Here is a 24,878-nt window from a genome sequence, read left to right as displayed (position 1 = left end):
AATATTACAAAACACTTATTAGACATGTTCCGAGTAATATTTCAGCGAGTTTTTTGGAAATATTCCATGCCAGTATCCAGCAATCTTTCCGAAACATTTCCTGAAATATTTTCGGAATGTTGCGGTGAAACATTTTTTAACAATTTTCAATAATATTTCGGAAATTATTTCCTCCATATTTGAAGAAATATTTCAGTGGTATTATTAATAAATATGTGTTTAAATAATTGCTCAATCTTTCAGAAATATTTCATGAAATATTTCACGAGAGCTTTGGAAAAATACGAGGTCTGTCCGGAAAGTATCGGGCCTACCTTTATATTTTCGTGCTAGCGTTATTCTTTATCATCTGGTGGGTGGCATCCTTCTAAGTAATCCCCACTTGATTGAATAACACGGTTCCATCGATGTTTCCACTTTTCAAAACAGTCCTGGAACTCACTTTTAGGGATAGCCTTAAGTACACTCGTCGCATTGTTTTCAACCGTTGTTTTGTCATCGAATCGGTGTCCTTTGAGTGGTTTTTTTAGTTTTGGGAAACAGCCAAAAGTCACAAGTGGCTATGTCGGGACTGTATGGAGGTTGTCGAAGCAATGCGATATTGTGTTTGCTCAAAAAGTGCTGCACAAGATTGAATGAATGCGCTGGCGCATTATCGTGATGGAGAAGCCAGTCACCACTTTCCCAAAAGTGCGGCTGTTTTCTCCTTATTGCATCACGCAAACGTTTTAAAATTTGAACGTAGTATTCTTTATTGATTGTCTAACCTGTTGATGCATATTCGTGATGTACAACACCTTCACAATCGAAAAAAACAATCAACATTGACTTAACACTGCTCCGACTTTGACGTGCTTTTTTTGGTCTTGGCGATTCAGAATGCTTCCACTGTGAAGATTGTTGTTTTGTTTCAGGATCATAACCATATACCCATGATTCATCACCTGTAATAACTTTTCTAGCACATCATCATCATTATTGATCGTTTCCAGATTGTCCAGAGCGATTTCTAAGCGAATGTTCTTCTGCTCTGCTGTGAATAATTTTGGGATGAATTTCGCGCACACGCGTTTCATTCCTAAATTTTCGGTTAAAATTTCTGAAATGATAGTTTTTGGTATCCCAAGGTCTTCTTCTAGTTCTCGCACAGTCATACGACGATCTTGTTCGATTGCAAGTCGCACCCGCTCAATATTATCTGCGGTTTTTGTCGTCGAAGGTCGGCCGGAACGAGAATCACTATCGACAGAAGTGCGACCATCCTTGAACCGTTTATAACACTTTTTTATTCGTGTTTTGCTCATACACTCGCTTCCGAAGGTCTTTTTCATCATTTCAACAGTTTCCTAACTCGTTTTTCCGAGTTGAAAGCAAAATTTGATGCAGATTCGTTGATCTTGTTTTTCAGTCATTTTTAACAATATCAAAATACGACGAACACGAAAAAGGCACTGTAAACAAAGTAATGTTACGCATGAACTATACGAGGTGTGATCAAAAAGTAAGGTAAATTTTGAAATTTAGCGGGCTACGTCCGTTCGATCTTCGACTTTTTTATTTGGTTATGTCGGTACACTCGTCTAGAACATACGTTCCAAATTTCAGCTTTGTAGTATGTTTGGTTTGTTTGTGAGAGGCATCAAGGTTAGAAGTGTTTTGCGTGCTCCACGATTTGCTGCTGTCTAAAAACATGGATCAAAGAGTTTGCATTAAATTTTGTGTGAAAAATGGAATCAAATGTTCCAAAACACTTGAAATGCTGAAAGTGGCATACGGTGAGTCTACTTTAACACAAAAAAATGTTTACAAGTGGTATAAACTCTTCCAAGAAGGCCGAGAAGACACCGACGACGAACCTCGTTCTGGACGCCCCAGCACATCAACAACTGATGAGAATGTTGAAGAAGTGAAGAAAATAGTGTTGGGAAATCGTCGAATTACCATTAGAGAAATTGCTGATATTGGCATCTCATTTGGTTCGTGCCAATCAATTTTGACGAGTGTTTTAGACATGAGACGTGTGTCAGCGAAGTTTGTTCCGAAATTGCTCAATTTCGACCAAAAGAAACGTCGCATGAGCATCGCCCAAGAGCTACTGCATGACGTCAACGATGATCCAGATTTACTCAACAAGGTTATAACAGGTGACGAAACATGGGTATACGGTTATGACGTCGAAACTAAGACTCAATCGTCCCAGTGGAGGCATTCTGGATCACCAAGACCAAAAAAAGCACGCAATGTTCGATCAAATGTAAAGGTTTTCCTTACAGTTTTCTTTGACTGCAGGGGCGTGGTGCATCATGAGTTCTTGCCACAGGGTAGAACAGTAAATAAGGAATATTACCTGCAAGTTATGCGCAATTTGTACGAAGCCATCCGCCAGAAACGTCCGAATTTGTGGAAAAATAAAAATTGGCTTTTGCACCAAGATAACGCCCCTGCTCACACATCGTTGCTTGTGCGCGAATTTTTGGCTAAAATCAACACAGTAACGATGCCACAGGCACCGTATTCCCCAGATCTGGCCCCCTGTGACTTCTTCTTGTTCCCAAAACTGAAGAGGCCCACGAAAGGACGGCGTTTTGCCACGGTTGAGGAGATAAAGACGGCATCGAAGGATGAACTAAACAAGATCACAAAAAATGATTTTTTGAAATGCTTTGAGGATTGGAAAAAGCGTTGGCACAAGTGCATTATATCCGAGGGGGATTACTTTGAAGGAGATAAAATAAAAATTGATGAATAAATAAATATTTTTTGAGAAAAATAAAAATTCACCTTACTTTTTGATCACACCTCGTACGTCCGGCAGGTGTCAGTAAGTAGCCACTAGATTCGTGAGGCTTTACTGTTGACGTTTCTGTCCGGTAGAGGTCGTTCGAACACTATGTCGCGAAGATATAAACGTAGGCCCCATACTTTCCGGACAGACCTCGTATTTCATAATATATTTCAACGATCTTGTTGAAACATAATTTTGAAATATTTCATAGAAATATTTCGAAATATTTTTACAATATTTTTATAAATATTTCTCTGAAATATTTCTTGAAAGATTTTTTTGAAATATTTCATGCTGTGTGGGTATCGTTCGAAATAGTTATATGGACGATTATCTCGTATCGGAAAAGACGGTCGATGAAATAAGAAAACGTCTCAAAGAAGTAATTTTCATTAATAACCAGGCGAATTTTATTATGCACGGTTGGGCTTCAAACGAGCCGAGCGTCATCGAGAAGCTGCACGACGAGAATAAGCTTAGTCATGGCGCGAAAGCGAGTTTTTGCGACAACGAGGAACGTGTGTTAAATTTGTTTTGGGACAGGCACGAGGATACGCTTAGCTTCAACGTCGATTTAAATAAAATCTGCCCAGAGTTGATGCAAGGGGAAGCGAAACCTACAAAACGCTAATTTTGTAGTATTGTGATGTCGGTGTATGATCCGCTTGATATTATTGCACCGTTCGTTATGCAAGCGAAAATCATTATGCAAAACGTATTGTGTAGCAGCGTAAAATGGGATTCGCGTATTAGGGATGAGGTAATTGTATTTTGGCGCACGTGGTTGCGGAATTTGTCCGAAATAAAAAAATGCGGCTCAATTACATGTCTTTACCGATGTAAGCTTGAGAGCCTTTGCCGCTGTGGCGTATTTAAGAGTCGAATCAATCAAAAACGATCGCACATGGGTATCATTACTTATATCAAAATCGTGAGTAGCTCCGACGAAGCTGATGACTATCCGCGGTTACAGTTACAGGCCGCTTTACTCCGATCCCGAATGGCAGTGACAAACGGAAAAGAATTAGAAATTCAAATTGAAAAACGAGTTTTTTGGTCAGATTCGACCACCATTTTACATTGGATTCGCGCCGACGAACGTAATAAGCAAATGTTTGTAGCGAATGGACTAGGAGAAATCGACGAGTTGACTAGAATCAACGAATGGCGGTGGGTGCCTACGAAAGCGAATCCGGCCGACGATGCGACACGAGAAACGAATGATCCTATGCGGTCCGGTGAACGTTGGCTTCTCGGCCCTGAATTTTTTATTGGCGCGGAGAATTCGTGACCGAAACCAAAATCGCTAAAAGACGCGGAAATAAGAGAAATAAACGAGCTTGAAGTGCGAAGGGTATTCATCGGCACGGTTTGTAGCGACGATCCGAGTAAATGCATTGTCTCGGCTGTACACAGAGTTTTGGGGTGGAAGTGAATAAGAATGATTGTCGAGAGAGTGAGAAAAATGTTTTTTATTTGGCGGTCGAATGCTCGCAAAATACGCGAAAAAACATTGGTGCATAAAATACACTGTGAAAACCAACCGTTAATGTGCGTCGAAAATAAGTCGCCAGAAGAAAAATTAATTTTAGCAGAAAAGTTTTGGTATCACGATATACAATCTACATGCTTCCTACTTGATATTGCGCTATTAAACAAAGACAAGGAAGTTAAGCGTGGTAGTAAACTTCAGAGTATCGCGCCATTTCTTGATAAAGAAGGTTTGTTATGGGCCAAAGGGTGCGTTTCAAAATTAACGACTATATGGTTTCAAAATAGACCGATAATTTTGGATGCGAGTCACTTCGCGACTAAATTATTGATAGCCAAGTTTCATCGCCGTTTCGATGACGCGAATAATGAAACTGTAGTCAACGAGCTAAGGCAACAATTGTGTATAGTTGGACTGCGGAGAAGACTGCGATGGGTCACAAAACATTGCGTGATTTGTCGTTTGCGCCGAGTGCAACCCGTAGCGCCGCCGATCGCTGATTTGCCTGCATATCGGTTAGCGCACGATCGTCGCCCGTTTACGCATTACGGAATTGATTATTTAGGGCCGATGTTCGTGAAAATCGGACGCCGTCGAGAAAAAAGATGGGGCGTACTCTTTACGTGTATGACTAAACGAGCCGTGCATTTAGAAATGGCATACAAGTTGGACGCGGGCTCGACAATAATGGCAATTCGGCGTTTAGCGGGTCGAAGAGGTTTTCCTCGCGAGATGTACAGCGACAACGGAATAAATTTCATGAGTCAGTAACGAATTCAAAGACGCGATTCTAAACATCAACTCCGAACAACAACGAAAATTTGCCGAAGAAAATCGTTTTAATTGGCATTTCAATCTTTCTGATGCTCCACACATGGGGGGAGCTTGGGAGAGACTGATACGATCAGTTAAATGCGCGTTGAATCCTGCATAGAGCGAGCAGGCTGCAACCGAAGAAGTATTATTGACGTTATCAATTGAAGCCGAACACATAATGAATTCGCGGCCTCTGACGCACGTGTCGGTCGATCCTCAGGATGATGAACCACTTCTTAATCGGATCGTCATCTGGCCACCTGCGTTTTGAGAAATTTGGGACCGAAATTTTAAGTCCGCGAAAATCATTTGGAATTGCTCGAAATTTAGGAAATGGCTTTTGAAAAAGGTGGCTGCGCGAATATTTGTCGACACTTTTACCGCGTAAAAAATGGCACGCCTCTGTCCCGGCCTTGCGAGTAGGAGATATTGTTCTTGTCGTAGATTATCAAGCTCCGCAAAATAGTTGGAAAATCGGACGAATAGTTGAAATTTATCCGATCAAGTCTGATAATGTTATTCGGGTATTTAAGGTACGCGTGACTAAAAAAAATTCACAAGACCGGTGCACAAGCTAGTAAAAAATTTCAACGATTCCGAAGAAGTCTAAAATTAAGTTAATTATTAAACTGCGGGGAGATCGTTCGCGATGAAAATTTCTTTTGGCACATCTGTAGAACAAAAAAAAGATAGTCTTACCGCGTAAGCTAGATGTAAGGGGACACTCGTCAAACACGCTGCGGGTTTTAGTTGTCAGCGACGCGATGGCGTACACATGTTAATTTATGGCCCAATCGTGGAGTGCGACACGAGAGGTATAGCCATAAAATCGTCTACGCAGGCCCGAACATGATTTAGTCAGCATCAGTCCAAGTGATCTGTTGCTCATCTCTCTCGCCGTTCGTGCTAGACATATGGACGAGAACGAGCGCATCGTACGTACTGTTGCCGTAACACCACCTTATGTACAACTTCGCGAGCACATGGTTCACGAAGGCTGCTCGACCTACGAGGAACCCAGGCTTCCGGGTATTGCGGTCATCCAGGTACGGATAGGGTGAGCACATAGGCTACCCTAGGCTATTCGGTTGTCAAACCATAAAAATGCGCGGGAGAGAGGAGGACGGAGAGCAAAGGAATGGAAAAACTGCGTGTGCCTCTGAGGCCCAACCCTACAACCGTAGTCGGAGAGACAAAAGTAGGGGCGGTAAACTCGGGTGTGTAACGGAGCGAGAATGCGGCCGCGCAAGTCTCTTATACAACTCGCTCTGCCTTAATTTTAGATTGTTGCGATTACAGTTTGTAAAATAATAGGCTTCTCTCACATGTAATGAGGTTCGCCTCGTACCAACTATTTGATCAATTTTTCGAGTGTAACTTGTACATAATAAACAATCTTTTCACTGTATACGAGTCATTGAATTCCGAGTTAAACCTTGTGTTATATAATTCCACCTGTACTCATACCTGAACAAAAGGAATTGAGCCAAAGCAAGGTAAGGGAGTAAAATAACTTTATTCGGTGACATTCGCTATTTATATGTATGCAAGTATATAGTCTACTTATGGGTGCACATGTGTCCCGCTATCACTGTACTAAGACTTGATTCACGTAACGCTTGGTATGCAAAGTGTAATACTTTTTTCTCGATTGTCCTTTGTCACTCGACGATTTTATATCGCCCCTAATTTCCTTCTTTTTCGATTGTTAGAAGTAAGTTCTAGCAAACGAGTGTGCCTGAACATCTGTGTGAGGTGGATCGAACCGGGTATCATTTAATAGTGACCTTGATTGCTCGTAGTTTGTGTTAACATTATATAATATTAGTGGTCGTGGTTGTCTTGCTACGATTTCTAGGTTCAGAAAGTTGTCAGGAAAACAAACAAAATTTACATATCTCATGAATTTATTCGCAAACGCTGGACGCAGTCATAAGCTGAGTTAAATGTGCTTTTCAGAGAGCGGCAGTGGTCCTCAACTTTTGAATGGCCGAATTACTCATCACAGTGTACGTAAAGTGATTCAAAACCATGCAAGCTCTGGTATCGTTGGATTTAGTTTGAAAAGTTATGTAAAATGCATATATTAGAAAGTTTCATAATAATTAAATTTTTTAGATACTTAATATTGAATTATGCAAGAGAGTGACCAGGAAATCTTATATACGCATCCCGCAAATGTGTGAAAATGGTGCTCAATATTGATGCTCGACATGAGCGTCCTGTGCTAATAATACACATACATGCATAAAAACATAGTTCGATTCCACCGTATTTTTTATTTCTTTTGTAATTTTGTTTCCTCGATTCGCAGGCTGTCCATTTTTACTTATCTGGTTTCAATTTATATTTAATTAATAGAATCATAATATTTTCAGTCAATTTTTAGTTATTTTTCACTATTAAAGACCATTATGAAATGATGGATAAAAATGGATTTCTTATTCCGTATCTATGAGCCAAAATAAATAAGGAATGAGTCATTTCATTGATGAAATCAACAAAGAAATTTTTTGTGCCTATTACCATAAAAATGCTTATGGATCATACAGCCATGTTAAAAATCTCATCATTTTGCTTTTATTCTCTTTCTCTAATTGGAGCATCGGATACCGAAATTGCTGCGTAAATCTTTCAACGAAAATTTCGATAGTCTAACCAATGAGGTATAGTAGAATTTTAGATCACTAACTAACTGCAGTATAAAAAATTTTTCCCGTTTTTATTTAATCAAATATATATAATTAGTGCATGTTGGGATAGACATTGGTTCCGCGTACTTATGAACAATGCTTGCTATAGATTTAAAAAAATTGTTACCTTTCAACTTCCATTAAAAGTAATTTTTATAATTTTGTATAATTTTGTTTTTTATGTTTAATGCGTTTAGCATAAATATAAAATATCGAGCGATGAAAATTTTCACTAAACTAGCATCTCCTTACAAAAATAAAATAAATTGAACCCCCATTCCACTACGAACTATTTAAATCTAAATTCCAGAATATTTAAAACCTAGAAAACTGTTGATTGGTACATGGGTTCAGGCTTTTCTACGGAATTTTAGTTTTTGTGGATGACAATAGTTTTAAATATCTTATATTATATATTGGATATCCCAATGATGTTTCTGATGATAAATATTTTTTTTTGACAGTAACTGTAATGATCGAGATTATAAAACTTCATTTTTCTATGTTATGAACAAAAACCTCTCATGAAAACAAAAAATGATTAGGATGAAACAGCTTGTTTATTTTTTTTACAAGGTTATAATTTTTGACCGAAGCTAATACTAATCTAATTATTTTTTCCTAAATTATGATCGTAGAAAAAAGAATAATAGAAAAATATAGTTTTTATAGGCGTGCCTATAAGTAGAGCTGCAAAACAAATTCATAAAATAAGGATAACGCGATTTTATCGTTCACGGTATTTTTACTTTACTTATATCTTCTTAACACATTAATTTAAAGAAATGAGCTTAAAATATGTTATTCTACTCATTAAAAGCTATAAGATAAAAGTAGAGCAGGGGTGTTACGTGCCAGTTTTGATGTCTCTTCAAAACGGGCACGTGTTAGACCGTTTTTAGCTCCGAGTGGTCCCGACTCGAGCGGACTAGACCTTCAGTACGGTACCCCGACCGTGTCGCCGAATGGATCGCGTCTTTACCGATAATATCCGAAGTTCGTCCTTGCGAGAGCCAGGCGGCAGTAATCAGGCGGGAAAAAGGGAGGGGGGCTTCGCCGATTGACTTAAATGAACTTACGCCGGTATGTTAGATAAATTTATATATATATTTTAATACGTCGGATAACACTTCTAATAATAATATCGCGCTACTATGTGGTTCGCGATTTATTAAAATAAATATTTTAATTTGCGCGGTCAGCGGTGTTTACACACTTGGTCCCGGTACGCAATCACGTGGATTCACCGAAAGGGGAACCTTGATTATGCTTAGTAATATTAGAGCGTAGAGGGGGAGAGATAATAAAGAAAAACAATAAGGAAGAGATTTCAGCTTATCGAAAATAGAGCCCAAAAGTACTCACTCTGTCGTCTAGGTCCAAAATATTGTTTGATTTGTGATATAGGTAATCACTGGTTTCGAACTCGTTCAATAAACTGGTCCAATATATTTTCTTTATCCAATAATATTCCAATAGTATTCCAATAGCAAATAAAGTGAGTCCTGGTATGACTTTTGTTCACGCAAAAAAAATCGTTAGAAATAACGATACTCGGTATTTCGATATAACTTTACTGTAATATTCTCAAACTCTTGCAGGGTTCTTAGTTGAGCGCTGACTCCTGACTGACTAAGGATTAGTTCGTTGTTTACGCCGGTTCGTTATATATCTTTTGTCCCTCGCTTTTCGTCTCTCTCTCGCACATATACTTTAAACGTTTACGCTTCTCGTATCGGCTCGTCTTACCTAGCTAAGCACGCTGACCGAAGCATGCCGTCGCAGCATGCTGGCGCAGCGTGAATCAGCCTCTGCAGCACGTTCCCACCGAGTCGCGCACACGAATACTGCTGATTATACTATGTCCGAACGGAAGTCTCGGGTCCGAAATATTATTTGACAAAATAAAAAAATAATACAATGAAGCGTCACGTAACAAGGGGGTTTGCTAATCACCTAAAAATAGTTGTGAACGTTCGAACATCACTTTCTAAAAAATAATTTGAGAAAAAAAAATCACTATTTTAGTTGGCATACTTGTATATCGACTCCGATTCTAATTAAATCTAGAGTAATCTGTAATATAGGTAATAATAAGTATATTAACAAGTTGGCCGGTGACTTCATGCATATTTCAAAGAGATAGATAGACAATAATATAATTTGAAAAAATCACTTATATTCATATACATTGAGTAAAATGTTACCGGCATATATTTTATACATAGTATTTAAATGGTGCTTCTAAATAGTGCGAGTATTCGGATACGTGATATAAACTTACCTACGTTCTTTACAATAAAATAATTTATTTTCGAAATTTGTTGTTTCTCAATTGCCTGAATAAAATAGGAAAATCAATTTAATTTTAAAGTGCTCGACTCAATGTGAAGTGGAAATGATAACGAAAAAAATTAGCCCTCTCAAATTGATTTTCTTTAATTATAACGTTCCGAAATGTACATCGCGCTGAGATTTTCAAAAAAATAATATGTTACGATTAAGGAAACTTTCTAGAGTTTCTAATTGAGATTTCGAAAATTATAGAGAGGAAGCAGAAATATTACATAGATTATTTTAAGGTGAAGAAAAGTTTTATGACATTTTTATTAGAACGACTTTTATACGATAACAAAGAAGATTCTGAATTTTTCCTATTTAAGAGCGGTTACGGTGGCTGAATGGGTAAGAGTCCAGACTTCAGTGCAAGAGGTCGTGGGTTCGAGCTCCAGACATGTGAGGATTTTCAGAAATTAAATTTTCATAAGTCTGTTACCGTGATTCTAATAGTGCGGATACCACCAACTGTAGGTTCAGTCATGATGCGTGTAAAACTTTATCTTCCCACATCATTAAAGAAATAATGGTCGGTGAGGTGAGTTTGTATATTCATGACTATAGAGAACCAAGATTAATGCATACGTGTACTAAGGTACCTCTGCAGCGTACCACGTTGATGTAGTTCTTAAAGTAACAATAACAATAACAATAACATTGGTTGGTCTCCTTACTTTTTATTTTTTTTCTACCAGCATTTGACCGGGCATATAAAATAAGTTACTTTAATTTTTACGCGTTCAGTTATATTATTTACATTTTAAGAATATAGTTTATACTATTTTTATAGATGTGCCGATAATTTTTTTGAAATTTATTTTCATATGTAAAAATTACAAATTTCCATGGAAATGTATATATTTTGTCAATATATTCAGGCCATTCCCAGCAAAGATACTACGTTAATGTATGAGCTGAGACGATAGAAAATCAGATTATTTGGCCACCATCGAATTTAGATGGTTCAGCGTATCTTGATTTCCTGTAAAATTATCTCTTTGCTACGATGATAATGTATTATCCCCAAAACAATAATGAATAGTTATCTTCATACATGATGACAACCAGTACAGTGCTTCAGATTAGTTCGAGTATTTTAATCAGATTCTCATTAAATTCGTAATTTTGTATAGAAAAGTTAGAAAAACGAGGTAGCTAAGTAAGAATTCTTGTTTCTCTCACAAAGGAACCACCCTAACTCTCCGCCTCCGATTTTTCTGCAATTAAGATATATTATAGTTCGTAAAAAAGTAAAAGACCAGTATTTTTTTATCGGCGGAAAAAGCTATCTAGGGGATGAAACCCACCCCCAAAAATTAGCGCCAAAAGCAGTTCAATAGCAATATCTTTAGTTGTAATGAATATTTTTTTATGAAACAAAAGAACACAAGATACTTAAAAAAAAAAAATAACAGACACACATCGATTTGGTCACCGGGGGTTGCAACCACTACGTTGTATAGAGGAAAAACTGTATTTTCAAGTGTATTTTTACCTTACAAAATCAAAAAATTATGTTAAAAAAATTTTAAAAATGATATTCTAGTAGAAAATGATAAAACAAAATTGACGTGTTTCGGGGTTTTCCTCTAATCTATTATTTCGAGGGTGAACTATCCCTTAATGTTATTAATACAATATAAGCAGTTGATAATCGCAGATTATGCTAGTTATTTCATGTTCTATGACGCTCAAAAAAGCCAAACACATGAATACTTTTGTTCTGCCGAATAAACTATTTAGAGGGTGACAGCTATCCCTGAAAGTTACCCCTCAACACCATTTTATAGCGAAATTTTTGTATTTTATGCACATTTTTCGACGAAACAAACTCTAAAAAATTCTTTTAAAAAATTTCAGCTAAATATATAGATTTCGTCTACAGGGGTTGCAACCCAGCCCCCTAAGTCGCCTGAAAGAAAAGCTATGTTTTCAAATATTTTCTTGCAACATTTTTTCAGAAGAAATGAAGTTTATGAAATTCTGTTTAAAATCTAACACAAAAGTATACAGTATCCGTCACCAGGGGCTGCTACCCCTTCATTCGAGAGTGAACAAAGCATTCATTTGTTACCCTCATCCCCTACCACCCAGAACCCAATTTCTTTAAACCTCGAGCTAGTTACCCTGACACGCTATAACCCGTAACTCCTACACCCTAATTTTATCAACCCTCGAGCTGGTTACCCTGCCACGCTGTAACCCCAAAATCTTAACCACAATTTCCTTAACCCTCGAGCTGGTTACCCTGTTACGCTGTAACCCCAAACTCCTACACCCGAATTTCATCAACCCTCGAGCTGGTTACCCTGCCCTTTCCAATTTTCTAGTCCGAAACCCGGTTCTCTGTTATTCATGATCCCAGTTTCGACATATTTGTAATATCTCTGAAGAAAAGGACATAGGCAAAATGATTGTAGAAGATAACGTTAAATTTATTTTATTTTTATGTTATATTTACGTTATATTAATTCGTTCATTTCATTTGATATTGAGATTACATTTTTTGAATATAAAAATCAACCCTCGAACTGGTTACCCTGCCACGATGTAACCCGTAACTCCTGCACCCCAATTTCATCAACCCTCGAGCTGGTTACCCTGCCACGCTGTAACGCGTAACTCCTACATTCCAGTTTCATCAACCCTCGAGCCGGTTACCCTGCCACGCTGTAACTCAGAACTCCTGCATTCCAATTTTCTGAAATCCGGAACCCAGCTCCCTGTCATTCATAATCCCGATTTTGAAATATTTATAGTATCTTTAAATAAAAGGACATATGCACATTTTTTGTAGAAGATAACGTTTAATTAATTACGTATATTTATGTATAGGTAAGAAGTAGCAAATGCAACTACGAAATCATGCAAATTTTTGAAGTTCGAAATAGCTACGGGGAATTTCATTTTTAAATCATTATGTTCAACAAATATTACTACTATGCCTGAGGAAATTCGATTATTATGTTATTACGAAAAAATTCATTAGACAAACTGATTTTACCATATTAATAGGTATATGTACATATTTCGCGAGGCGGTTTTAGCCAATATAAAAATACTAACATGAGATAATGTTACTCTTATTTTCCACCTTAAACACACTCGAGTATGTGCGTGGCAAAACAAAATCAAACTGTAGCATGACGTGGAAACCACAATCAACCAATGCGGTTCATGTGTTTCAAATAGCAAAATTGGAACTACAACTGTTTTTTTCGTTAATAGAAACCACAATCAACGAATGCGGTTAATGTGGTTCAAATAGCAAGATTGGAACTGCAACTGGTTTTTTCCTTGATAGAAATCGCAATCGTTGACGTATGCGATAAGCCAAGATCTAACAGTGGAGGAACCTCGGGCACCTTGATTTGATATCGGTTTGTGTGGTGCCAACTTCAAAACATGTTTTTTTCACTTACAGTATATATAAGCATATTCTATCAGCATACTTCAGTAAATTAGTAATAGAACTTTGCTTTACATCTATCGTTTTTAAATATCAAAATTGTGTTAGAATGGCAATTGAAATTCACAACGTCATTCAAAAATTACTGAAAACATTCCACATAAGTGCGGTTGTAGAAAGCATACCTATATTAAACGATGCAGAGAAGCAGCTATACGATTATGTTGAAGATATACGAGAAAAAGCATTGAAACGAATTCAGGTATTGAATGTGAGACAAGTAAGAATTTATGTTTCCTGGATGATGATTTTGATATTAATCCAGAAGTAATTGACGATCAATTTGAAGAAATACATGGTGTAGACTATGCCGAGGTACCTACTTGTAAGGTAACAAATACGGTACTCGACGATGGATTTAAAAGAAAAGCTGTTGAATACTGGGAAAGTGGTAAGAAAAAGAAACTGTCTTTAAGTTCCGTCCAAAGTAAATATAAACAAGTTTTGTCAGAACGTCAGTTGAGAACATGGAAACAGCAGATTTTGACAGGAGGGACCGAAAGAGAGAATCTGTTTAAAGTTTCAGAATATACTTTACAATAACTCAAAGATTCTTTAGATCGGAAGTTAACAGTGCATGATTTAGATCTTAAAAGATGGGCTTTACAAAAAAAGTATGAGTTACATATGCCTTGGTTTAAAGCTTTACCCAATTGGATATTACTATTCAAAAAAAAAGCATAAAACTGTATCGCGTAAAATAACTAAATATGGGACTAAAGTATCTGTTGAAAATGAGGCTAGATTAAAGTTAGATTGTCAAAATTTTATCAACCTCATAAAAACAGAATTATCAAACAAAAGTGCAAGTAACATATATAATTCCGATTAAAGTGGATTCAATTTAGATATGCATACTGGTAGAACATTGAGCGAAAAACGTAAGAAGACAGTCGAATCAGTAGTACAATCAGTATCATCGACTTCGTATAGTTATACGATTTAACCGACAATATCTGCAGAAGGTACATTGCTATCACCCCTTTTTATGATATTAAAAGAAACAGACGGAGAGTTTGGACCCATTGTTTCAAAAAAACTACTCAATACACCTCATATATATTTTTACGAGCAAGTGCATCAGGAAAGCTGTCGAGTGAATTACTTCAAACATGGTTGCAACATGTATTTTTTCCTAACTGTGGGAAAACAGCAGTTTTATTACTAGACTCATGGAGTGGACACTGTAAACGAACTGTAAGAGAAGTGACACCAGCAGATACAAATTTTCGATTGATGACAATTCCTAAGGGTACGACAGGCACAATTCAACCACTGGATGTATTCCGTTTTCGATTTTGAAAAAATTTTGTAAGAAAAATATCTGATGCCATTAATTTATTCGGATCAGACATCAGTTTACATGAGAGGAATAATATTATAAAATTACAGTCTATCACACATAATCAGTTATCTTCACCTAGAATCAAAAGCGTATTTAAATATGCTTAATACAAAAGTGGGTACTTGGATAAAAAACCTGATTCGTTCGACAATCCTGTTAAATATTGCTTCGAAATTTCAGAACAGCCTATCTGCGAGATTTGTGTGAAAATAGCAATTATAAAATGTGCATGGTGCAAGAAACTAATATGTCTACAGCATTTATTCATAGATTATCATTATTGTTCACAATATGTACAGTGATAATGAGCGCGGATCGTCTTTTTATATTCAAAAAATGTAATCTCAATATCAAATGAAATGACGAATTAATTTATCGTAAATATAACATAAAAATAAAATAAATTCAACGTTATCTTCTACAATTATTTCGCCTATGTCCTCTTCTTCAGAGATATTACAAATATGTCGCAAATGGGATTATGAATAACAGAGAACCGGGTTTCGGACTAGAAAATTAGAAAGGGCAGGGTAACCAGCTCGAAGGTTAAGGAAATTGGGGTTAAGAGTTTGGGGTTACAGCGTGGCAGGGTAACCAGCTCGAGGGTTGATATAATTAGGGTGTAGGAGTTACGGGTTATAGCGTGTCAGGGTAACTAGCTCGAGGTTTAAAGAAATTGGGTTCGGGGTGGTAGGGGATGAGGGTAACAAATGAATGCTCTGTTCACTCTCCAACGAAGGGGTAGCAGCCCCTGGTGACGGATACTGTATACTTTTGTGTTAGATTTTAAACGGAATTTCGTAAACTTCATTTCTTCTGAAAAAATGTTGCAAGAAAATATTTGAAAACATAGCTTTTCTTTCAGGCGACTTAGAGGGCTGGGTTGCAACCCCTGTAGACGAAATCTATATATTTAGCTGAAATTTTTTAAAAGAATTTTTTAGAGTTTGTTTCGTCGAAAACTGTGCATAAAATACGAAAATTTCGCTATAAAATGGTGTGAAGGGGTAACTTTCGGTGGTAGCTTTCACCCTCTAAATGGTTTATTCGGCAGAACAAAAGTATACATGTGTTTGGCTTTTTTGAGCGTCATATAACATGAAATATCCAGCATAATCTGCAATTAATAACTGCTTATATTGTATTAATAACATTAAGGGGTAGTTCACCCCCGAAATAATAGATAATAGGAAAACCCCGAAACACGTCAATTTTGTTTTATCATTTTCTACTAGAATATCATTTTTTAATTTTTTTAACATAATTTTTTGATTTTGTAAGATAGAAATACACTTAAAAATACAGTTTTTCCTCTATACAACGAAGGGGTTGCAACCCCCGGAGACGAAATTGATGTGTGTCTGTTACTTTTTTTATAAGTATCTTGTGTTTTTTTTGTTTCATAAAAAAATATTCATTACAACTAAAGATATTGCTATAGAACTGCTTTTGGGGCTGTTTTTTGGGGGGTGGGTTTCATACCTTAGATAGCTTTTTCCGCCGATAAAAAAAATACTGGTCTTTTATTTTTTTACGGACTATAACATATCTCAATTGCAGAAAAATCGGAGGCGGAGGGTTGGGGTGGTTCCCTTGTTAGTACATCACAAAATAAGTTATGCTAAAATATTTACTAGGTCAAATGACATATCTAATGCAGTTAAAAAATTGCATCGTTATTTGAATTTGAAATTTATTAACAACTGATTCCTGTTAATTTTTCGATAAGTTATCTTTGACAGATTTGGTTTCTAAATTTTGAATATAATAATTAATATTTACTAGAGATTTTTTTCAGACTTATCCTCTATGATTGGGCCATTAACCCTTTTAGTCGCGCAATTCAATTTGCTTTGTTATAAAAATGCCAATATTCTTTTCCATTGTATTTTTCAACGATGAATCCAAATCTGGCGTTAAAATTAAAAGAAAATAAAAATAACCCTTCAAATGGTGGGAAAACTACCCTGCCAGTCACAATATTCAAATTTTTTTGTTATGGAATTTAATAAAAACTAATTTTAAACCTAAAAATTTTACATGTAATAATAGTAAAAAGATTGTAAATCAATAAATAAACAAATTCGATATTATGAAAATGGTGTAGTTTTTACTTTATTATAAGGGTTGTTTTTGGATTCATATCATTTTAATATAGGTTTCAGATTCACATCAAAAAATACAATGAGATTTTACATTTGCACTTCCAAAATGAAATTTTAGTATTGCGTTAGAATTGCGTGACTGAGAGGATTACAATTCAATATTTTTGATTTGCAAGTGAAACTATAATATCTTTATAACAGTTACAAAATATTCTTAACCAACAATTAAGCGTTATCGATTCAAAAAAAGAGTCTTTTATATTCTATAACGGGGGAGGTTATCTAATAAAAATGGGAAATTTATTTAAGCACTAACTTCCACGATGCAGAGCTAACCGCCGCTCCGTTAAGTACGTATAGTTATACGTGTATTCGCCTTTACGTCAGATGAATTCGTTTCAGTGTCTTCTTTCCAACTGAGTTGAACTCACCTTAAGTCACTTGATTTGTGACACTCGATCTATCTTAGGTGTGACTGACTTTACGCCTAATCCGCTTAATCCCCTAGATGAAATCGGATTAAAACCTAAGCCTTTATAAATCGGTTAAGCTAATAAAAAATGAAATGACATAAACGGCGAATAAAATTAACTAAGTTTAATCAATAAAAACTACAGTCTTTTATAGGTCGAAAGCCTAACGCACGCAAATTAATTATTAATATTCGGTGAAAGAGAGAGAGAGAGAGAGAGAGAGAGAGAGAGAGAGAGAGAGAGAGAGAGAGAATTCGAAAATTACCGCGAAAGCTAACGCTCTGCGCGAATACAAAAAGATTCAAGATCGCGGTTGACAAAATACTTTCGAACGTATTTTGTCACGCAACAATAAAGGAAGGTGCACCTACCCTGCGGTGCAATTACGGTGATCAGTCGTAATTGTTTGAAGCGAAGAAATCTGCTCCTCGAATCAATCAGCTGGCTGCCTCGCTCTCGAATCTGCTGCTATCTTCTGCTACTGCAATACTGCTGTTGCTACCAAAATGCTGCTACTACCAAAATGCTGCTATTACTACTTCCTTGCAACTCACGCACGCACGTATCAAAGTAGTCCCAGGAAACTTAATCTTTTAACGGCGAAACACAATGCAAAAATTTAGGCGGTATAATTGCGAAAGCAGCTGAGGCTTAACTGCATATTTTCAAACTCTCGCGCGTCTTCTCTCTCTCTTAATCGTTCGAACTAACACGCGAGTAATAGAATCGCGAAGGGATCGATTAATTGAATCGACTACGGTTGCAGTTCCAAAGCTGCAAACGATTTCAGTATCTTTAATAAAATAAAAAAAAAAAGATGAACATAAAAATAAAAAAATGAGATAGCTACTATAGTAGCTTCTGTAACTAAAAGGTTTATAATTCACATGGTTATAATACTCCGGGAATATAATTCAATAAATAGATCCAGGAAGTAATAAAATGCCAGCCGTTAATGTCAGAAACTCAAACCAAGAACGCGAAATCTTATGAGCCTCAAACGCCAGGAAGCTAAACTCAAAAATACAATAACTTGGTAGTATCAAACACCAGGAAGAAAAATCAAGAACGCAAATATGTGTGTTTTGAACTTCAGGAAAGTAAACGAAATAACCTGCTAGGTTGAAACCCTTATCACTTAAATCGCAAAACGTAATAACCTGCGTACCTTAAGAACCAAGACAGTAAATTCAAGAATGCAATATTAGGTTTCCAATAAGCTCTAGATAAACAGCCCCAGACCATGAGAAATTAAACCTAATAATCTGCGAGCTCGGAAAACTAGAATAAATCCAAGTACGTAATACTTTGCAAACTATAAACTCCAAAGTTTGAAACGGTAGATATCACAGGGACATAAAAAAAAGATTCTGTTCCCTGAACTAGACTGGTATATCTGTATGTTTTTTGGATCGCTGAATCCAAATTTGGTGTCGGTTCATCTCCATGAGGTCAGGTTTAAGGTCATTTGTAAGTCAAATCCTGAAAAAGTAGTCAAATCGATCCAAAATACTACACCTATTTGTTTTTCGGGTCGCTGAATTCGAATCCGGTATTTGTTTGATTTTACAAGGATAAATTCGAGGTTATTTGAAGGTCAAAGAGGTTTATTCTGCCAAAAATGAATTTTTTATGTCAAGAAATGTATTCAAATTTTCAATAACGTGAATCCCAAGGATATTTGAAGGTCAACATGAGAGATAGACCTCTATCTTAAGTCGCTAAAACGTGCATTTTTTTATCTCACTGTGTTACTTTTTCATCGTTATGCCTTTTTTTATATCATACTCGTTTATCCTCAAAGGTTGCAAGGGATTTCTCTTGCGTTTTTTTTTTCCTTTTTCCGCACTTTCTCTATGCAACATCCAATAGAAATCTGCCATTATGTTTTCATCCCATTTACCCTGAAACCATCGTTCTACATCTTTAAAATCTTGGTGGCAACTTTCAAAAAAAAAAAAAAAGGACGGCCGACGCTATTGCACATGAATCAACAATATATTATATGTACCAAAATATATTTTATCTCTTTTTATTTTAGGGTGACGTGGCTAACGAAGTAGAAACAGAGCAAATAGTCCACGATTCCAGTGTTAGTTCATTATATTCTGGACATTTTAGTTCTTTTGTTCAAATGCGAGGTTCCGTACCAGGTCATTGGAGTCAAGATGTTAGTAAAATGGTACCCAAACCAATTATCACTACAGATATATATGATCCTTTCGTACAAGCAGCAGGTACATTTGATTTCAATAGCTTAATATATTTCGTATAAATCTTGATATTATCTACTTTCGACAAGATAATCAAAATATCTTCCGTCCGGGATTTAAAAATAATGATTAGGTATATTCCACTTATAAGATTAAGTTTTTCTTTGTTTAACTTTCTCAGATTATGGTAATAACACACTCTTAATTACTTGCGCAGGCCAATCAATTGATTTTAAAGATTGTTATTGAAAGGTTGAATTTTAACCTACCATCAATATAAAAGTCTTCAATAACATGATTTTTTTATCTCTTCATCATTGATTAATGACTTGTAAATTTTCAGGTTTAACATATGCTGGTCTCTTTAATGCCCTAATTGTTCCACTTCATAAATGAGTATTTTCATATCCCCACTTAAGATTATATTAGTCGATGTGATCATGCAAAATGAGATAATTCTATTTTTCACTTTTTTGAAAGTAAACAATGACAATGAATGATACTTGATTTAGAAATGTAGATTTTTTAGTATATATATTATGACTTTTTGAATTTGGGATATAAGACGTACAATATTGTAAACTGATATTTATTTATATAAATATTAAGATTACTATACGGATAATACTGAGAGTTCATATTAATGAAAAAATTAAATAATAAACTGTAGATTTTCCAACTGATTTGTAGTTTTAACTGTCTATAGATAACTTGTGTATACATAGCATTGGATACCTATATATTTTCCATATATAAATACTCATTGAAATGATTCTATCTCTTTTCAAAAATTAAGTAAACAAAGCTTTGAGTATTCGATACAGTGTCATACGGTATAAGTTATATGATACACATTATATTGATCATGAAGTTTTCGACGATAGTTTCTAGAATTACAAATTTTATTATTTAGAAAATATCATTTAAAGCATTCCTTGGTCGCCTGAGAATTAGTTCTTGTTTTATGTTGAGATTTTATGACGATCTTCAGCCAAAACCAAGAATAAAACTTAAATAAGTCTATTTTTCTTCTTTTGTTATCTATCCAGCATTTTTAGCAATTCAGTTTTCACTCGAATTAAATGATAGCCAAATTTTTCACAACAACGATTAGACCATCGCTTTTATATTTATCTAATTTCTAATTTCTTCGAACGAATGACATATGGCATTGTAAACGAATAGAGTATTCGTTAAAATTTCATTATTATTGTCATAATGGTTGCATAATGCAAATAAATCATAATTAAGTATGCCTTGTGTTGTTCGCATATCATTGTCGAATAAATTATTATACTGTAAACGATCATGTATAAATAATTTCGAGTGTTCAGTTTTTGTTAGCCTCTACTTTTAAAGAATCTTTTCCTAACTCATTTTGAATTCGGATGAAGCTTGAGTCATAAAAAATATTTCTGACAAATTTCCGCAAGCTTCAGTATCATGATTCATCTGTTGTGCGTTATCAAAAATGGTTTCTGTATCTCTGTTTTCTATCAAATTAATGTTCTTAATTTTCGGACTCTCATTATTTATGGTATAATTATACAATTCTAAATGGTACCCCCCATTAGTATAGTCAAAATGCCCCCCTCCCGAGATCAGGATACTAAGTTTATAGGCATATTCTACATGTAAAAAGAATACGTTTACCGCAAACCCGAGCTTTCTAGACCCCCCTAAGTCTCTATATGGCCAAAAAACGGTTTTTTTTTTGTAAATATTTTTTTTCCGCGTGTATGAGCTTTCGGAATCTGAAAAATCCACAAGTATACTTCATAATAAGACAAACTTACCTGAATTTTTTCAAGTCATAATATTGAGTATGCCCTCCTTAAAAAAATTTGGAAATTATTCAACCTGCCTTATCTCCGCTTCCTTTGGGACCTGCAGTAATTTTTTTTTAAATAACGTGTTTTTTTACAAGGAATAAGATGGTATGATTGAAAATCCAGATATCGAGCGGAGTCCCTGCTAAAAATTAATGAAACCGTGTTTTTCACGTTTTTTGGTCGTAACTCTTTGCAGAAGATACCTACAGTAAATCTGATCAATCTATTGAATTCCGCGCAAAAAAATACACAGAAAACATGTATAACTACCATATTGATGCGGGGTCATCCTTAAAAAAATCAAAAAATAAAGTAATTGAAGCAAAATCGGCACTGGGATTCACTGCATGAACGGAATTTCGGCGGCAAACTAAAAAAAATCCAATAGGTCAATATTTTTCTGCTAGTAATGTAATGATTATTGGTAGATATCCAAATATACATATATGTACATAATATGAGGCAAGACATCGCTCAAACACAATTTATATCAATTCAATTCAACTATTTTTTCCATTTTTTTTATTTTTTGACGTTTCTTTGTAGGTGACTCCTACAGTGAAATTGATAGTCCGATTGAATTATACAGAGAAAAAAATTCATAAAAATATGAATGAGAACATCTATATTGATGTGGGTCAATCATTAAAATATTGGACAAATGAAATGATTCAAGAGAAATTGGCATTTACTATAATTTGCAGTAATCTAATACCTCAGCGAATTATCTTCTTCATTGGTAAAAGTTAACTAAAGTAATATATTTCCAATCATGGTAGGCTCTTAAAAGAATAAAAAAAGAAGTAAATATTAAATGCAGAAATACGCAAAGAAACTGGATTTTATTGAAAATATCACGTATAAAATTTAAAAAAGTCATTAGAAGCTCATATACTGAAAAGTTGTGTTCACTCTTAACATACTCATTAATATTACATGGTAGTTTTAGTCGAAAATATAACTTTAGTCATCATCGCTATCCTCCTCTATAACGAACACTACGTTCGTAAAATCAAATAAGCTAGTTAATTGTTCTGCTGGTTTCGGAATTTTTGATAAATATGCATAACCTAAATAATAAATAATGGCTGCAACATGAGAACAGCAGCCTACAGTTCTATTGCCGTTAGCACAGTTACAACAGTACCGTTTAATACCTCGGATACCGTAAGTATGTGGTTCATAATGCACATATGACTTAGATGTTTTACTATTAATATGCCTTGACCTTACTTGAAATCTAATTATTCCATTTTCTTCTTTAACATGTTTAAAAAATAATACATCTTCTTCACCTAACATTTCTGATAAGTAACATACACGTTTGATTCTTTTACAGTTAGTTGGTTTCTTTTTCCTTCAGTGCCGGCATTAATACTTCATAGCCCTTACTCTCCAAATACGGAACAACGTCACGGAAACCTCTATCCAAAATGAAAACATCTCCTTTTTTGATTATACTCTTAAAACCTTCAGAAGACTCTAATAGTTCCTCTAAAATTTTTGCATCATTGAGGTTTGCATTGAATGGTCCATCCACATTGACAGTAAAACCGTTAGTAGTAGCGATTGTGAAAGGTTTGCATAAGGGTGTTTTTTTCTGGCCGGAATAACATTTTCTTTGATAAACATTATTACTGCTCTTCTCATGACGTAAATAAGTGCCATCACATATCAAAGCTAATCTATTTTGCAAATTAAATAGTGCTATAGCTATAGGAGATGCTTGACTGAGCAAAAATTCTCTAGAAACGGATTGATATAATTCTTTGGTAAAACTTCTTCTTCAAAACATTTCAAAAGAGCACCTATGGACCTTTGTACTAATTTTTCTTCAATTTCTAGTAAAGCAGATATACAAAGATCGGAAATTCCAGTTCTCAATTTGATTAAAAATATGACTAAGGCTTAGTAATGTTGCGATTTTCCGAATTTCGCATTGTTGTCATCATGTCTCACAATGTGAGAATATTTTCCCATGGGTAACCCGTCAATGCTCTGACTCTTTCTTCAGATGAATTTTACAACATACATTTCTTCTTGGAATAAAAATTCTTCTTTTTTAAAATACTTGTATACGGGCATCAAAAGGGACATTTTGCAGATTTGCAGTTCCTTTGCACGTAAAGCAATATTTATGAGTCGCAATTATTCTCAGAAAAGACATAAATACGTTTTCCACTTTGATACTTTCAATGTGTACATAAGATGGATCGCTACCAGAAGAATCTGTTTTTTGACTACTTTTAGTGGTTTCAGATTTCTTATACCATGAAGGAGTATTATCTATATCCCTTTGTGAGTCTTGCACTGACATCTTCGAGGCTTGTTCTTCAATTTCAGAAAAAGGTTCATTTTCTGTTGCTACATCCTTTGTTTCTGCACTTTTTTGTAATCGAAGTTTGGAATAACATTTAGAACAAATAGTATGATCAACTTGTACAAATTGCCTATATTTTGTGTATATTTCTGCTGCATGTTTGCGGTCAACAATCTGTAGATGGAATCCAGTCAAGTGTCGTAACGATTTATTGCATGTGATACACTTTGATACATCCCTTGTTCTAGATTTCTTTGATGGAGGCTCATCATCGGAAGACATTTTTATCTGTAATAACAAAATCTATAAATTTGCTTGTAGTTCCTGAGTTTATAATATTTTTAAAAATCGTTGAATAATTTATAAAGTTATGAATATTTTATATTCACAATGTTTCTTTTACTATCAGTGTATTCAGTTATTTGACCTAATGATAACTAAATTATACTAAAAAATTATAAAATACGAGAACGCACAATCCAAAAATTAGAGGAAAAAATTATATCAGATGAGTTTAGATTGTTTGTATTTTATTTTTCTTAACAGAAAAATGAACTAAATTTTTTTGTTAATAATATTTTATTTTCTTGATTTATGAAAGTATTTACTGAATTAAAATAATTATGTTGGAGAAATGACGAATTCTTCTCAATAAATATATTGTTATATTTACTTTATACAATGAAACAGTAAGGAATCCATACAGATAGTAAACAAGATTTTAGTATAATTTGTAACAGGCTGCCGTTCAGTCTATGACCCTGCAGACGTACCTTTAATTGCGACTAAACGACGCCTTGTTATCTCTGGTGCACAAGGCACAGTAACCTACCTTGCCTCGGAGTGCGCCTGCGCAGAGTCTCTTCACTGTTCCGAGTTGGGTTCCCCCAACTCACCGCTTGGCGGCGCTGTCGCCCCTTGCTTGTAGCGCTCGTGCGGTCGCCGCCGGAACCTAAGTCGTCGACTCGCGTCTATCGATAATCGCACGATCCGTGCTA

At 35.3% G+C, this 24,878-nt stretch overlaps 1 protein-coding gene across 5 annotated transcripts in view; it reads left to right on the top strand.

Annotated features, from left to right (window-relative positions):
- The window catches only part of LOC131666554 (polyphosphoinositide phosphatase), a 155,223-nt gene that overhangs the window by 112,121 nt on the left and 18,224 nt on the right, over positions 1-24,878 (top strand). For all 5 annotated transcript variants that reach the window (XM_058939346.1, XM_058939363.1, XM_058939354.1 and 2 more), the window contains one exon: positions 19,557-19,752. In XM_058939346.1, coding sequence (XP_058795329.1) covers positions 19,557-19,752 — 196 coding nt within the window. The remainder of the gene's footprint in view (positions 1-19,556; positions 19,753-24,878) is intronic.

This window comes from Phymastichus coffea, unplaced genomic scaffold, assembly GCF_024137745.1.
Source record: "Phymastichus coffea isolate CEN01 unplaced genomic scaffold, Cenicafe_Pcof_1.1 PCOF00004, whole genome shotgun sequence".
In the NCBI taxonomy this organism is placed as follows: domain Eukaryota; kingdom Metazoa; phylum Arthropoda; class Insecta; order Hymenoptera; family Eulophidae; genus Phymastichus; species Phymastichus coffea.
The sequence above is the reverse complement of the archived record's forward strand: the minus strand, read 5'-3'. Positions and strand labels throughout refer to the sequence as shown.